Source organism: Lichenostomus cassidix, chromosome 1Ab (genome assembly GCF_008360975.1).
Source record: "Lichenostomus cassidix isolate B80296 chromosome 1Ab, HeHo_3.0, whole genome shotgun sequence".
NCBI classification, from domain to species: domain Eukaryota; kingdom Metazoa; phylum Chordata; class Aves; order Passeriformes; family Meliphagidae; genus Lichenostomus; species Lichenostomus cassidix.
In genome coordinates this window covers 9,144,468-9,158,788 of record NC_139481.1, presented here as the reverse complement: position 1 = coordinate 9,158,788, position 14,321 = coordinate 9,144,468, and the positions used below count along the sequence as shown (strand labels likewise).

General features: G+C 48.8%; 2 protein-coding genes across 6 annotated transcripts in view; one reads left to right on the top strand and one right to left on the bottom strand.

Annotated features, from left to right (window-relative positions):
• Positions 1-4,388, top strand: part of BORCS5 (BLOC-1 related complex subunit 5) — a 61,942-nt gene extending 57,554 nt beyond the window's left edge. The window contains exon 4 of the mRNA XM_085049718.1: positions 3,412-4,388. Coding sequence (XP_084905844.1) covers positions 3,412-3,642 — 231 coding nt within the window. The 3' untranslated portion in view covers positions 3,643-4,388. The remainder of the gene's footprint in view (positions 1-3,411) is intronic.
• A 5,831-nt stretch (positions 4,389-10,219) lies between these two features.
• Positions 10,220-14,321, bottom strand: part of DUSP16 (dual specificity phosphatase 16) — a 62,421-nt gene continuing 58,319 nt past the window's right edge. For all 5 annotated transcript variants that reach the window (XM_085049714.1, XM_085049717.1, XM_085049713.1 and 2 more), the window contains exon 8: positions 10,220-13,968. In XM_085049714.1, the coding sequence (XP_084905840.1) occupies positions 12,804-13,968 (1,165 nt within the window). In that variant the 3' untranslated portion in view covers positions 10,220-12,803. The remainder of the gene's footprint in view (positions 13,969-14,321) is intronic.

Genomic DNA, 14,321 nt, shown 5'->3' with positions numbered 1-14,321 from the left:
CTTTTAACTCTGCACACTCTTCTGTACCACTGAGCTGGGGATGGCCATAGCTTATTCAATGGGGATGTGTAAAGGGCAGATTGGTGATGGTGAGGTTGTCAGGGGGCTGGTGACAATGCTGCTTCACATCTGTCACATCCTACGGGTTCAGGGTGATGGGGAGTTGTCTGCAGCTCTGGTGGCCTGGTGTCTTAGGAAGCTTGAAGCAACCAGAGCAGAAACAATGACTCAAATAAACACTCTCAGATGGTTGTAGGACAGTGAAGAATTACTGGCTCTGGAGTGTCTTGCTGGGTTTCCCAGAGAGCTTCACAGACTGGGATGGGCAAGAAGGCTGAGACTTGAATGTTTTCCAGGCAAGAATGTGGCAGAGCTTTGTGTCAGCAAAGTGGGAGTCAATGGGAACTGTTCAGTGAAGGCAAATTCACTCATTGACCCTCAAGGCTGTCTTGGAATGCCTTGGCTGTAAGCAAGGGAGGAGACTGTCTCAGCTCCCTTTGTCCACATGCTTTGTATTGCTACTGTAAGAAATTAAATAGATAGGAATGAAGTGGATTCTTATGCATGTTCCCTGCTCATTATGGATTCCTGAAGGCCAGTTTTAGTCTCTGTGGTGGGTAAATGGGGCTGACCCTCAGAGTCTGAAGGCCCAGCCTTAGTGCCAGAGGAATGGGACTGCATGCCAGGAGAGGTAAAAGCACAAGGTCTGGCACTGGAGGAGCTCACTTGGATGGGGAGGAGGCAGGAAGGATGTAAGTGTGTATTTAGGCCCACTTCAAGGAAAGCTGCAGAGAGACACTGGCATTTATCTACAGGAATTAACACGTAATTGGCTCTTTTTAATAGTTAAAAAGACCAGGTCCAGACTGAGTTAAAATTGACCTTTCCTCACAATTGCTTCACTTAGTCCTCCCTGTCGTATCTCTGGCTCTGCAGCTGCTGTGGCCTCTCTCAGCAGGCAAACTTGGCTGGTAGGTGTAAGGAAACCATAGGAAACACTCACTTCCACCCTTTCTCTTTTTTGTGAGGCAGCTTTTTTTATGGCCATTGTGAATGTGTCCAAAGGTAGCAGAGACCTTGGAAGGCCACTCTGCCTTTCTTCTTCCCATTGCAGGTCAGCATCAGCTTCTCCCTGCATTCCCTGCCAGTAAGTGGATGTTACTCATACTTACACAAGGAGCCTAAAAGTCAGCAGATGGAAATTATATGAATGGAGAGAAAGGGGGGCCTTGGGTGTTGTTTGCTTGAAAGCTTGGTAGGTGCAAGCTTTGCCTCTTGCCCAGTGCTATGAGGCCATGTGGAGAACCTGCCAGTGGAGAACTTCAAAACCAGAGGAGGGTTGTGCCTGGGTCTCCAGGCTGCTGTGTTTAATGAGGCGTGCTGGCTTTTGGCAGCTTTCCCACTGGCTGCCACTCCAGGCCACTGTCTCTCATTAGGTAGGATGTTTTTAGGCACTGGATTGAACTTGCTGGTTGGTGGTGGTCTGCTTTTTACACACTCCACTTTACAGAGCTAGCGCCAAGCTACTAAATTATTAAGCTGGAGTTTTAATAGAAACCCCTGTGTAGGCTTAAATTGTTTCCACTCTATTTGGAGTTTCCTGCTCTGCTGGTTTTTATTTTGTCCTGTGCATGAAAGTGTGGAGGGAGAAATTCACAGGAAAGCACAGAAGCAAAGAGGAAGAATTCAGCCTGAGCGCAGTAGAAAGTACAGATGAAATAAAAGGTCAATTGGAGCTGTATCCAGCTCTGATGGAGCTGATGGGGGGGAAATGCTCCCTAATCCCTGTGACAGTTCAGCAGAAACTTGTGTGTTTGTTTTCAATGCTGTTTGTAACTTAGGTTTCTCAATGAAATATTTTCTTGCCTGACTCTTTTTGATTTGACCACATAGAGCCACAGCAGTTTCTCCCCAGTGTCAAACCCTGCTGTCACCGGTGGGATGGCAGAGCTCTCGCTGCTGGGGCCACCCTGCTCACTGGGGCCTTCCAGCATTGCACCATTTCCACCCAGTGCTCCCTTGCTGCAGGCTCTCTCTCCCCTGCAGACCCACAGCACTGGACACAGGGTCAGGATTCCTGCCTGTTCAGTGCTGTGTCAGCCAGGTCAGGTCAGCACTGTGTGTTGTCCCTGATGACAGGTACAGTCACTGTCCTCCGCCGGCTGGTTGACTCTGTCACACAGTTCAGGAGAGGGATGTTGCTTGAACCTGTGTTTCTTGGTAGACCAGGAGTTCTCAGCATTGATTCCCTGAGGCTGCTTCATCATGAGCAGTGACATCCTTCCTCTGGGAGTAATTACATGGGAGAGGTTTGGGAAACCAGTGGTAAGAGCTGGCAGTGGGCTAAAACTGCTCAGTGTGTCCTCTCCTGCCCTTCACTCACACCACTGTGGGCTTGTGCTGAATCCCAGGCAAGGAGACTCCTTTCCACAGAGACATCCCAGCTGGAAGAGCCTGAAGTCCCTGGGGTTGTTGAGTACAGCTACAGTGAGCCAAAGCAACCAAGTTTTGAGTGTGCTCTTGAGGGCTTGGAGCAGAGCTGTTCCCAAGCTCTTGGAATATATGGTACATCTTAGGATATGTAAAACAGCTTAAACCATCTGACTGGGCTTGTGTGTAAGGTACTGGCAGCTACTGGCTGAATCCTGCCTGGGGATTGCAGGTCTGGCTGAACAGAAAAATGGGCTGTGAATTATAAAGGCTGCCTGCATCACTCAATGGCAGGAACAGCAGTGCAGTTCCTGTCATTGTCATCATGCTCAAGCCATGTTTGGGTACTGACTGTGTTTAATTGCATGGTGAATTTACTTAATGTCTCTCCTGGGGTCACTTATAACACTCTTATTTTTGGGTTTCAGGGAAATTAGGGACACTAGCAATCCATTGTGGTTCTCTCAAGGCAGGAGTTTGCTGCATGATGATAGTAATAACAGCTGTGGCTTAGTTGCAGAGTAACCTGGCTAAACTGAGAAAAATTAGCACTGGCAACTGTGGTAGAGCTTAATGCTTGCAGATGAATGATTTCCAGTGAAAATGTAGTTCATGTGTAGGCAGAGGCCAGAGGTTCCCTGGGTTTGGATAAATTGGAGGATGTGTGTATGGGTTTATTGGGAAATCCCTGGCAGCATCTGTTGGCTTTCAGTCCTGTAAATGAAGCATTTTCTGATCAAATATTTAGGTATTGGGTGTAGAAGTGAGGTCATGATATGTCCTCCCTGGTACACAGCTATGAATGAACCCATTCCACGACAAACAGGTTATGTACCATCCGAGGAAGCTCCTCTGTAGTTGTCCATTACCTCCTGTTAGTGGAGCATCTAAGGTGGTTAATTTTGGGAAGGACAGTGTGCTGAAAGGTCTGCAACAACCGCTGGCCTAATGAGCCTTGCTGTGCTTGTTGTTGTTCCACAGATGGACCTCTCTGTGGAAACTCTCTACAGCCTCATGCAGGAGCGCCAGAAGAAGTACGCCAAGTACGCCGAGCAGATCCAGAAGGTGAACGAGATGTCTGCCATCCTGCGCCGCATCCAGATGGGCATCGACCAGACGGTGCCGCTGATGGAGCGGCTGAACAGCCTGCTGCCCGAGGGGGAGCGCCTGGAGCCCTTCTCCATGAAACCCGAGCGGGAGCTGAGGTCCTAGCGCTGCGGCAGCTCCCCTTGCTCACCTCCCTCGCTCCACGGTCGGCACAACGCGCTGCCAGCAGGCTGCACTGGTGGCTGGTTAGAGCTGCTGGACTCTGCCAGGGACCGGAGGGACAGCAGCGTCAGAGCCAGAACTGCACAGCCCGGAATGCAGGAGCTCCCTGGAGGAGATGATTTACTGTTTTCATCTCCCTCCCCCTGCCCTCCTGTCTCCTTTGCCACTACACCGCCTGTGCAGATACATTTGTTTCATTGCTGTGACTAGTTGGGGTTTACAGAGGAGAAATTTCCTTTTATCTGATTTTTTTTTTTTTAAACTAAAAGAATTCAAAGGGATATGGGGTGTGACAAAGCCTCTGACATGGTTTTTGTGCCACTGGGGTTTAGACAGTTAGATGACTGGAGGGTATTCTTGAGATCCCCTGGCCTTGGAAATACATGTGTTTTATAGGTGAAAGTGTGGGAGCCAGGAACTGGCCTTTTAAAAAATTCTGGCCATTATCATAATTAACATGGTTTGCACGGCAGGGTTTTGGCATGTCCATGAGGCTCCTGTTTCTGTGGGCTCACTAATTTATGAAGCTGTAAAGGAGTAACTGTTCTAGATATGTATGTTTATTAATGTAAAGCAAACCTTAGTGTTCCTCTCCCCCTTGCCCTGGCAATGTCCCCGTGCCCCAGCTGGTGGCATTCCATGTCCCTCTGACAGGCACCAGTACCAACCTGATCACTTTGCTTCTCAAAGTTGGACACAAGGTGTCTGTTTTTAGTGGGACACTCCAGTTATCCTGGTGTTGTCTTTTTTACCAGTGGGGTGCAGCTGCTTCTTTACCTCCAAGAGTATGCAGGTGGAGGGGCAGACATAGAAATCCTTTGGCTCTTTGTGTTGGCTTAGGTGCCCTTGTGCCAAGAGTTGGCCTTAGCATGCTGCTGAACAACTGGAAACCACATGGCTCTTCTCAGCCACCTGCTCCAAAGGCAACAGGATGTTCTTGCCTTCTCCCAGGCAAGCCAAGGCTGAAGTGCCCATGAACCCCAAGGGCTGTTGTATGTCAGGAATGTAGTTCCAGTGGTGAGGACAGTCAGGGACAACCCAGCTTCCAGTACAGCACAAGGCTGGGTCACTTGCCAACAGCAACTTGATTTGATATGTCTGAGTATTTCAGAGCATTTATTCAGCCAAAGGTTGTCTCTGAGTGTTTGGAAGTAAGAGTGCAGTAGGTGTTCGACTGTAATAATTATTGCCTGGTGGCAAGAGGCAACAGGCATCTGTTGCATTCCCAAAGGCCACGTAGTGTGCAGTGAATTTTTGTCATGCAGGCTGCAGCCAACTTAGATGGGCATCTGAACCACGGTGGTGCTTGGATCCCAGGGTCTGCTGAACACTGTCTGAAAGCAGAGTCCTGTAGAAATGAAGCCCTCTGGAATGATGCCCTGGGAAGAGGGACTGACTGCTTCAGGGAGGGCAGGGAACTCAAGAGGACTTTTTTTAGCAAAGGCAGCAGAGAGGTCTTCTTTCCTGCTGCTCCCACCCCAGAGGTTTTACATAAATGTACTTACTTAGGCATATGCTGTGTGTTGCACAGGACAGAACATCAGAATTCCATACTTGTTCAAGCTTCTTGCCATGTTTTACTCTTGGTTTGTTAAAAGCTCACATGAGACTTAACCCATGAAAATCTCCTTGTCATGGCCATGCCCTTGCAGGTCCTCATTGTCCATCATGAAATGTGTCTCTGCCTCCCACCATCAGACACACAAGAATATTGAGCTGCTTTAAATAGTGGCTGCAGCCATTTTTGTCCTCCTTGTCCAGATGATGCTGTCTGGATGTTTTAGATGTTTGGCAGACATTCAGCTGTCTGCCAGACAGGATCACGAATATCCCACACCCTGATGTGCTGGAAGCCTGTGCCAGTGGGAAGATCCTGATCCTGGATCTCAAGGCAGATGCTCTCTCCTGGTAAGACACTTCTCTAAGGCTTGTAGACATTTGGCTTCAGGCCATTAAGTATCAGAGCTAATGAGGGCAAAGGAAGAGTATTCCCAACTGAAGGCTGCAGGAGTGAGGGCTGCAAATCAGTTCCTTCCTCATTTGCCAGAAAACACCAAGGCATTGGGCTGAGAATGGGAGAATGTTCCTAGGAACACTGGCCTGTAGGCTCATGGCTGTACTGCTGGGCCTCAGACAGAGCTTCTCCAACAGTAAGGGCAGGTTGTGGAAGGCATAATAACTAGGAAGAAATGAGAGCTGAAATGTGAAGGCCAACCTCTTCCAGCGCTCAAATGTCATCACCTTTGTTCCACAGGTGATAGTCCCTCGTATGGGTACTGCAAGAAGCATGCACCCTCTGTAACTGTCCTCAAACAATGGTTTACAGTTCTGTTTAAAACATTGTCACTGCCTCAGTGCTGTAAGTCTTTGGCCCTCTTGCTGAGGGGAAGACATGTCCTGCCACGTCGTCTTGGGCTGCTGTTTGTTGCTTGGCTGCTCCTTGTTGGCTTTGCTCCTCATGCTGCTTTCAGCTTCAGCTCAGGTGCTGCTGACGCTCAGGGTGAGACTGACGCTTCCCTCCACGCTGTTTAGCAGGAGCTTTGAGATGTCACTGGAATTACCTTTCTGCTTATGAATTTCCTCTTACAAGCCAAACACTCTTGGAGGAGGTGTCAGTTGTCTTTTGTGAATGTACCAGCTGTTAGTTCTACCACAAATTTAGTGCTATGAACAGGGAATAATCTGGTGTGCTCCACTGAAACCAGACATTGCTGCCCTTTTCTGCTTTCTGAGGTGGTGTGTGGTCTGGGGTACAGGCTAAGCTTCTTGATACGTGATCCTGTGAAAAGCTGGGGAGCAGGAAGAGTCTCTAGAGCTGTGGCTCCCCTCTGCCCTGAGCTGCTCTGGCCCTTCCCCTTAATCTGCTGTTGCAAGTCCCCCGTTGTGCTGCCACTGGTGCTCGTTGCATCCCACGCTGGTCACTGTGCTACCCGTGCAGAGCAGGTTTGCTTTGTTTCCGTTGTTTTTGTCATTGAATGCATTGACAGGGTGCTAAAGTGCCAACCTACCTGCAGGGCGATTCCTGTGAAGATCTGGTGGAGGGGAGAGAAAAGAGTTTGTGGTTTTTGTTTGGTTTATTTTTTTTAATATATGTATTTTAAATTAAATATATTTAAATATACTTAAATATTTAATGTGTGTTTTCCCCTCCTCTAAGGTTTTACACAGAGCAGGAATACAGGTTTTCTCAAGCCCATTGGTTCCTTGAGCCAGCCTTTCTCAGACTGTGCCAGTAGTGTCCCAAGGTGCTGCTGTAACGTCCCTTGTGTTCCCAAGCTGCCAGAGGGTATTTTGATTCCCAGCCTTGAGGCTGAGCACTCCATGGTTTATGGGTGGTTGCCCTGTTCAGTTCCCTACGTGCTCCATGTTCCACGGCTCCAGTATTAAACTTTAGGTGTGGCTCTTTTCCAAGTGCATTGTTTCTCCAGTTGCCTTCATGCTCATTCTTCATTCCCACTTCTCACTGTGGTGTCTGGGCAGTGCAGGAGCAGCTCAGCTGTACTCTGCACCCACTCTGTGCCATGGGGGTGGCAGATTTCAGCAGCCCTGGCATTGTAAGGAAACATGTCCCCAGAATGAAAATAAATGCTGGTTGTTTTTTGGTTTTTTCCCCCAGTGCTGTCCCAATTCTGGTTGGCACTGATGTCCAGTTCAAATACAAGACGTGAGCAGTGATGCTTGGGACTCACCAGCAGTGGGGTGGCAGCTACAGCCTCACAGAACTAATCCTCTTGGGGCCTGGAGGAAAGGAGCATTCAAAAGGCAATTCTTACTGTCAGCTTCCTGTAATAACCCTTCTTCTACTTTTAAAAGCTTTGTATTTTTACAGATGGAGGGTGAGCGCTGACTCTGTGGGGATGATCTGGTTGACAAGGTCTTGTTAGGTTGTAGGTTGAACTTGGTGATCTCAAAGAGCTTTTCCAACCTCGTTAATTCTGTGACTGTGAAATACAGTAGCCTGCTGTGGGACAGTGACACAACCAGGAATACGTGGGCAGGGCTGCACATTTAGTCAGAACATTGAACAGCCACTCTATAGAGAGAAGGATTTGAGAGAACTTCCCAGTGCAGTTTATGTGTTTATCCCTGCCCCAGGTCTGGGCAGCTGATGGGATGAGCAGTGACAGCCCTGGAATCTGCAGGGCACCACTGCACTTCCTGCTGTAGTTCCAGGAGCATCTCTTGGGAACCTGGTGAGCCTAGGGGATCCCAAGAGGGAGCTGTTTCCTGCAGGGAATGTCTAATGCACTTCATCAGTGGTTTAGAGGCAAATAAGCACCTGCAGCTGCCCACTGTTCTCATGGCATTGGGAAAGCGAAGTGGTGATGGACTCTCATCTGCACAGAGGATACTGAACAAAGAAAGGCAAATTTACAGGGTTTCTTTTTGTTTTGCTGCTGGTTTTTTTTTTTTTTTGTTTGTTTTTTTTTTCTTTTTAATGGCCTGATTCCCCAGCCTCATTGGTGCCTCTAGAGTGTCCTGCTTTGGCTTTGTACAGCAGTGGAGCATGGCGAGGGTCCCTGGACACAACAGCTGAAATCCACTCCTCTAAGTGAGCAATCCCTTCCTGCAGGAAGCTCTGAAAGTCACAGCATTTTACATGCCAGGAAAGCAGCCCTTTTGCAGAGGGGTGGGTGTTGCACAAGTAATAAATAGCTCCCTTTTCTATTTATGGTGACTCTTACTAATATTCCTGAAGTGCAGAATTAGCTGAAGGCTTTACTGCAGAAACACTTCAGTTTGCCTCAGAGCAACCATTTGGACCTGAAGGCCAAGAAGTTCTTTGCAGGCAGGGTTCAAAGGGAAAGCTTTGCCAGGTAAAGCTAATGTATTAGGAGCACTGTTCTACCTGAATTCTCAGTTGTGGGTTTGTGTGTATAATATAATTGTGGTATTGTGTATGTCACACTGTCCAGAAGTACTGGAATAACTACTTTTACCACAGATTAGTAACAAATACAGATTAGCTAGGTGTAGGGCTAGCTATCTGAAATGTTTGGCTAGGTAAGTTTAGATTTAAAAAAGTGGCAGTAACAGCCTTATTAGGACCCCAGTGCTGTCCCTCTTGTTCTGGGCTTTTCATACCCCCACTTTCTGCTAGAAGTCAGTTTGTAACTTGTGCTGTGAGTCACAGCATTTTGAGCACCTAGCTGATGAACATAGTTAAGACAGCAGTTCACCTAATTAGCACATTTCTACTCTCTTCTCCTCCCCAGCCCCCTCACAAGCAGGGCTACCTGATCCCTGCTGGGGGGAGGTTTGCTGTTTTCAATCCACTTCATTCCAGGAATGTCACTGTGATGGTTACATCAAGAGCCCAGTGACCTCGGGGACCTCTCCCCAGTAATGCCAGGCAGTGAAATGAAAATTAAGTGTTGATGACATGCATGAGGCACATTTCAGTTGCCCCTCAGGTTTTGACTGGAGATGGAATGAGGGCTGTCTCTTCCCAGAGCTGTCTGCTGTCTGCTGGCAGGGGCAGCACTGGAGGGATGGAGGCAACAGGAGCAGAGCAAGTCTTGCAAAGCAGGCAGGAGGAGGAATGGTGAAAGCTGAAGTGAATGCTTCAAAAAACAACTTGAGGGAACAAACAGAGCTACTGCGATCAGAAGTGGGCTTTGGAGTGGGGTGAGCAGCTAAATCTGAGAGGATTGTCATGTCAGCCTGTTCTGTAGGTTGAGCAGCTGATGCCAGTGAATCTGCATGGTTCTTGTTTTCCTCTCTAAGAGATGCTACATCTTGATTGTATAAAGTAAGCAAACTCACACAGGTTCTTACTTGTGCTCTGACTGACTGATGGTTCATTTTCTTTTAGAGAGGCTCAGAGTTTACATTTCCCTTTCTGGGATTGTGCTTTGAAATTCTCTGAAGAAAAAGCTTCTGTTATTGCACCTGAGTTTGAAGATGCTGTTACATCAACTTGCAGGCTTTGCCCTCTAAGAATGTATCTGTGGCAGCCCTATTCTACTGCAAGATTTAATTTTAATTTATGCTATATTTGTGTGAGCCATTCTCTAAAGCAGCAGTGGGGTTGTACTCCAATCTCAGCAAGCAGAGCTTTCTCTGAATACTTCAAAACTGACAGCATCAGTCAAAACAAGTATTTAGACAAGTAATTAAATTATTCTTCAACTAAGAAGTATGGATAGCAAGTAGAAAACATGGGGTTCATTCTGGGTAACTTCATCAGTTTGAAATACTTGCTTCAACAAGTCTACCCCAGCTGATTGAGGAACAGGTTGCTCACACCTGTGGTAGACAGTGGAATGCAGACAAGTGCCACTGCTGCTCATGAGCACAGCAGCAGAAGGGTGATAATCAGGCACAGGTAAGAGGTCTAAATGGTTACTGGTGCTGTAAAATCACCAGTGCTTGTGACAAGTGGTCTAGAGCTACTCCAGCCCTGTCATTCACGAACACATCTCCATGTTCCATAAAGGACAAGGCCCCTGCTCTCCTGGGTGCTGGGGGGCAGCAGCTCCTGCTGCAGGGAAAACACTGCACAACTCCTTCCTCAGCCTTCTGTATAAACAGGTACCATGTCTGATTTTATTTCATCGTAACATACAGGTAATGCTCATGACACAACAAGATGAGAAACTCACATCTCTCTGAACCACTTCACCAGCTTGCCATACACCAAACATGCCAAGTATGCCACACACCAAATGCCATACATTATATTCATATTGAACATGTACACATTTTTCCCTCTCACATCCTCCACTTTGCTTTCCAGACTTCTGCAAACCATTTCCAGTATTGTTCAGGGACAGGACTCTAGTTCAGGTATCAGCCAGGGCACCACCCTGTGCAGGACATGGGGTTAAGGCTTCCTCCTGAGGGAACCTGCCCCCTCTAAGTACTGAGCCTACAACTTGGATCCATCCAGAACACACTGGGAATCACCAGGAGCCACAAGACCAGATTTCAGTTCCTCAGAAGGCAATCAACCAAACCAACCCCAAACATACACAGAAGGGGAGAACACACACGTCTGAAGGAGCACAAAAGAGAGGAAGAATCTGGTTCTGCCTCTAGGGATTGATACGTGTTAACCCCCATGAACTGGTTTAAAATCAAAGCCATGGGCTTTTCCTGAAATGTGGCTGAGAGGAGCCCTGTTCAACTGTTTACACAGGTAAATATACACACAGAGCATGTGGATATGTGCTGAAAATAGTTCTGATGCAATCACTTCCACTTGAGATGTAAACAGAGACAAGTGGCAGCATATTTAATGAACAGCCACCATCTGCCACACTGTCCAGGGTGATGTCACACTGTCCAGGGTGATGTCAACCTGTCCCTTGCCCAGGCGCTTTGTCAGCATCTTGTACGTGCAGCACAAAGAGCCTCTGGGCTCAGTGACTCCTGGGGCTTCCTCTCTTTGTGCCTTTTGCACTTTTTAGGATCAAGTTAATCAATGCTGTAGCTTTCAGTGCTATTTTCAACGGTCCACTGTAGGAAATTTAAGTCACACCCTAGCCACAAAACAAAACAATGACAAAAATCTTCTCCGCTTATCAATATAGTAAAACCTGAGATTTGAATCACAAACTAGCTAAACTTACAGTAAAAAATCCCAAACATAACCCAAGCTGCTGACTTGAATTAGGGCTTGTTTGCTGCTGACAATTTTTTTTTTAAAGCTGTTGGCCAGGGTTAATTATCTGTTACTACAATTTTCAGCTGCCTGCACTGAAATGGGACAAAACAATATAGTTTGCCCTCAACACACATGTTCTGAGGGGTGCTGGGGAAGGCCCTGGAAGCAGGAAGGATGCAGCTTTACACAGTGGCTCTCTTGCTGACCATAAACCTCTCGTGGCAACACCCACATGTAGCCAAAGGTGAGCAGCAGCCAAGGTGGGAGGGGAAGCAGCTGTCAAAAACATGAGAAGGGCTGTGCTTCATCTCCTGTGATACCAGAGGCAGGATACCTCCTTGAGCTGGAGATGTCTGCCCTGGGGTGCTGAGGGTGAGGATGCTGTAGAGCCTTGAGTGTCTGCAGTTCCTCAGTGGAACTGCTCAGTTAAGGACAAAAGCCCACCCCAACTCGTTTTTACCTTTTAAAAAACCCAGAAAACCCCAAACATTTTGAATTGTTTTTGAGAAACTGAATTGTTAATGGCCAAGAAAAGCATATTGTAGCCACTTCTCTTGCATGTAGACCTACCTATCAACCACTCCATTACAGCTTAGAAGCCAAAGCAGCTACCCCTTTCCCAGAAACCAGCTTAATATCACAAATACAAATACTATATCAAAAGACTGGGGGAAACAGTCCTAAGTACGGTTCATTCATTTTCTTTTAAGAATTGCTGCTGAGCCAACTGAAACACTTGTGCGTAGACAGCTTTAAAAAAAAAAAAATCAAACGTGGCCAGTCATTACTTGTTCACATTGCTTATGAACTGACTACCAGCATGTGGCAGCCATAAAGCCCTAGTTTATTTTGTGTATTTTTGAGGTACTGGGTTTTTTTTTTCTCTGAAGCAGCTTTCTAGCGAATCACCTAAAGCCTATCCATTAGAACAATAGTTACACCAGTATTTACATTTGTCTGAACGGAGTGTTCAGACCAGCCTTGCTGTAACCGGTCCCTAAGGCCTTTGGAATCGCTCCCAGTCTACTTTCTTACAGGAAAAAGGTCTCCCTCCAGAGGTTGGCTCAGTGTCAGGGCTAAGGTGCACTGGTGAAGACGTGGGGCGTGGGGAGAACAAAACTAGTTCTGACAGGTAGGAGCGCGGTTCAGCGGAACCAGAGAAGGGTTTGACACCAAGAGAGCTTCTTTGTTAAAAGCCACTGGAAGGATGTGCAATCCATTGCATAGAATTGCTTCCTCTGTCAGGGAAAGGTCTGTGAAATGTTCTGCCCTTCTCCCGGCGAGGGGAAGAGAAAAGCCCAGCAGCACCCTTGGTCTCCTGGGGCAGAGGCCATTGTCACTTTGCTGCAGTACCGACCTTTCCCTGGCTCACACCCAAGCCTCCGCTCGTTCCCTCCCCCACCTTTGAACCCAAAGTTTCAGATTTACAGGGACCTCTCAGACGCTGGGGAGGGGCTGCAAGGGGAAACAACTCTGCCACAGTCACAGGAGCCTCTCAGGACACCTCAATGATTTCCATGCTGCCCGAAAAGCTGGACTGGCTGCCTACTTTGCCCAGTTCCTCTCGGGATCTGTTGTCTGCCATGATGCTGTCCCCGAACTCCATCTGGCAGCTCCTGCGCTTGAACTGCTTCTCGAAGGAGCTCTCCTCGTGCCAGCTGCGCCGCGAGTCGCCGCGGTCAGCCTGCCGGGGCCGCCGGCGCACGGCGCTGGGCTGCTCGCAGCCCGAGGCCAGCTGGCCGCAGCTGAGCGCGGGGAAGGCCGCGCCGCCCCCGAACACCGCCGAGGCCGAGTAGAAATGCGAGGAGTCGGCGGCGAAATACCAGCTGTTAGTGAGGGACGAGGGCTGCGGGGCCAGGATGTCCGAGTGCCAGCCCTTGAGGCCCAGCCCCGCGGCGGACTTGGCCAGGTGCTGCTGGCTGGTGGAGAGGCCGAACACGAAGTTGGCTCGGTAGGCGTCCTCCACGCTGCCGCTGCGGTGCAGGGGGTACAGCAGCGGCCGTGGCGCGGCCGAGCCGCCGGCCCTGCCCGCGTGTGGCCGTGGGGCCGGGCTGTCCAGTGGCCACGGGCCCGCGGCCTCCTTGGGCGAGGCCTGCTCCTTGTCAGGGCTGCTCTCGGGGCTCTGCTCCGACACCTCCTGCACGGGGGAGAACTGGCACAGCTTGCTGCTGCCCTCCAAGGCGGCAGCGTGTTTGTAGTATTCCAGCGTGTCTTCGGAGGAGGCGAAGCCCTGCACCGCCGCCGTCACGCAGCTGCTGCTCGCCGAGTAGGACACGGATTTGATATCCAAGGAGAAGGAGCGCTTCAGGCGGTTGCTGTCTTCCACCTTGTCCAGGGAGACGTGCAGGCCGTTGATGCCCTGGAGCAGGGGCCCATCGTCCGGCGGGGCTGGGTGCCCCTGAGGGGCTGTGCCCCCGTCCGTGGGCTTGGGCTCCAGCAGCTCCGAGGTGGCAGAAAGGCACAGCTGGCTCGTGGAGAGGCTGCTCTGTCCCCCTTCCACCACCTGCACCTGCTCACTGCTCTTGTCCAAGTGCAGGAGTTTCAGCTTGCTGATGTGGCTGGGCTGACCGCTCTGGTTCTTGATCTTCTTCTCAAAGTCCAAAAGCTGGCCCAGAAAGTTGAAGTTGGGAGAAATGGTTGGCCTCTTTTCTTTCACAAATCTGGTAAGAAGGGACAAACAAACAATTATTTCAGGAGCCTGCTGCTCAGGTGTAAGATAACCCTAAAGTGAGTGTTGTGAATGTCTACAGCCTATTCTTAACTTAGCTTGGACTAAGGTTCAGTCAAGCATAAGTAACTTGAGGATGGAGTTAAAAAAAGGCAGTTTAAAGTGAAATAATGCGGCATGCTCTCAATTGTCTCTATAGATTAAGAGCGGCTAAAAATTGTGTATGGGGTAGGAAACATTTTAACTCTTCATGGTGTCCACAAGTGATTAATTTTCCTTATTTACTTCACCAGTGGGATCTTTGCTACCTTGGTTTTTGACCAGAGCCAAGAACTCCTAGAGTTT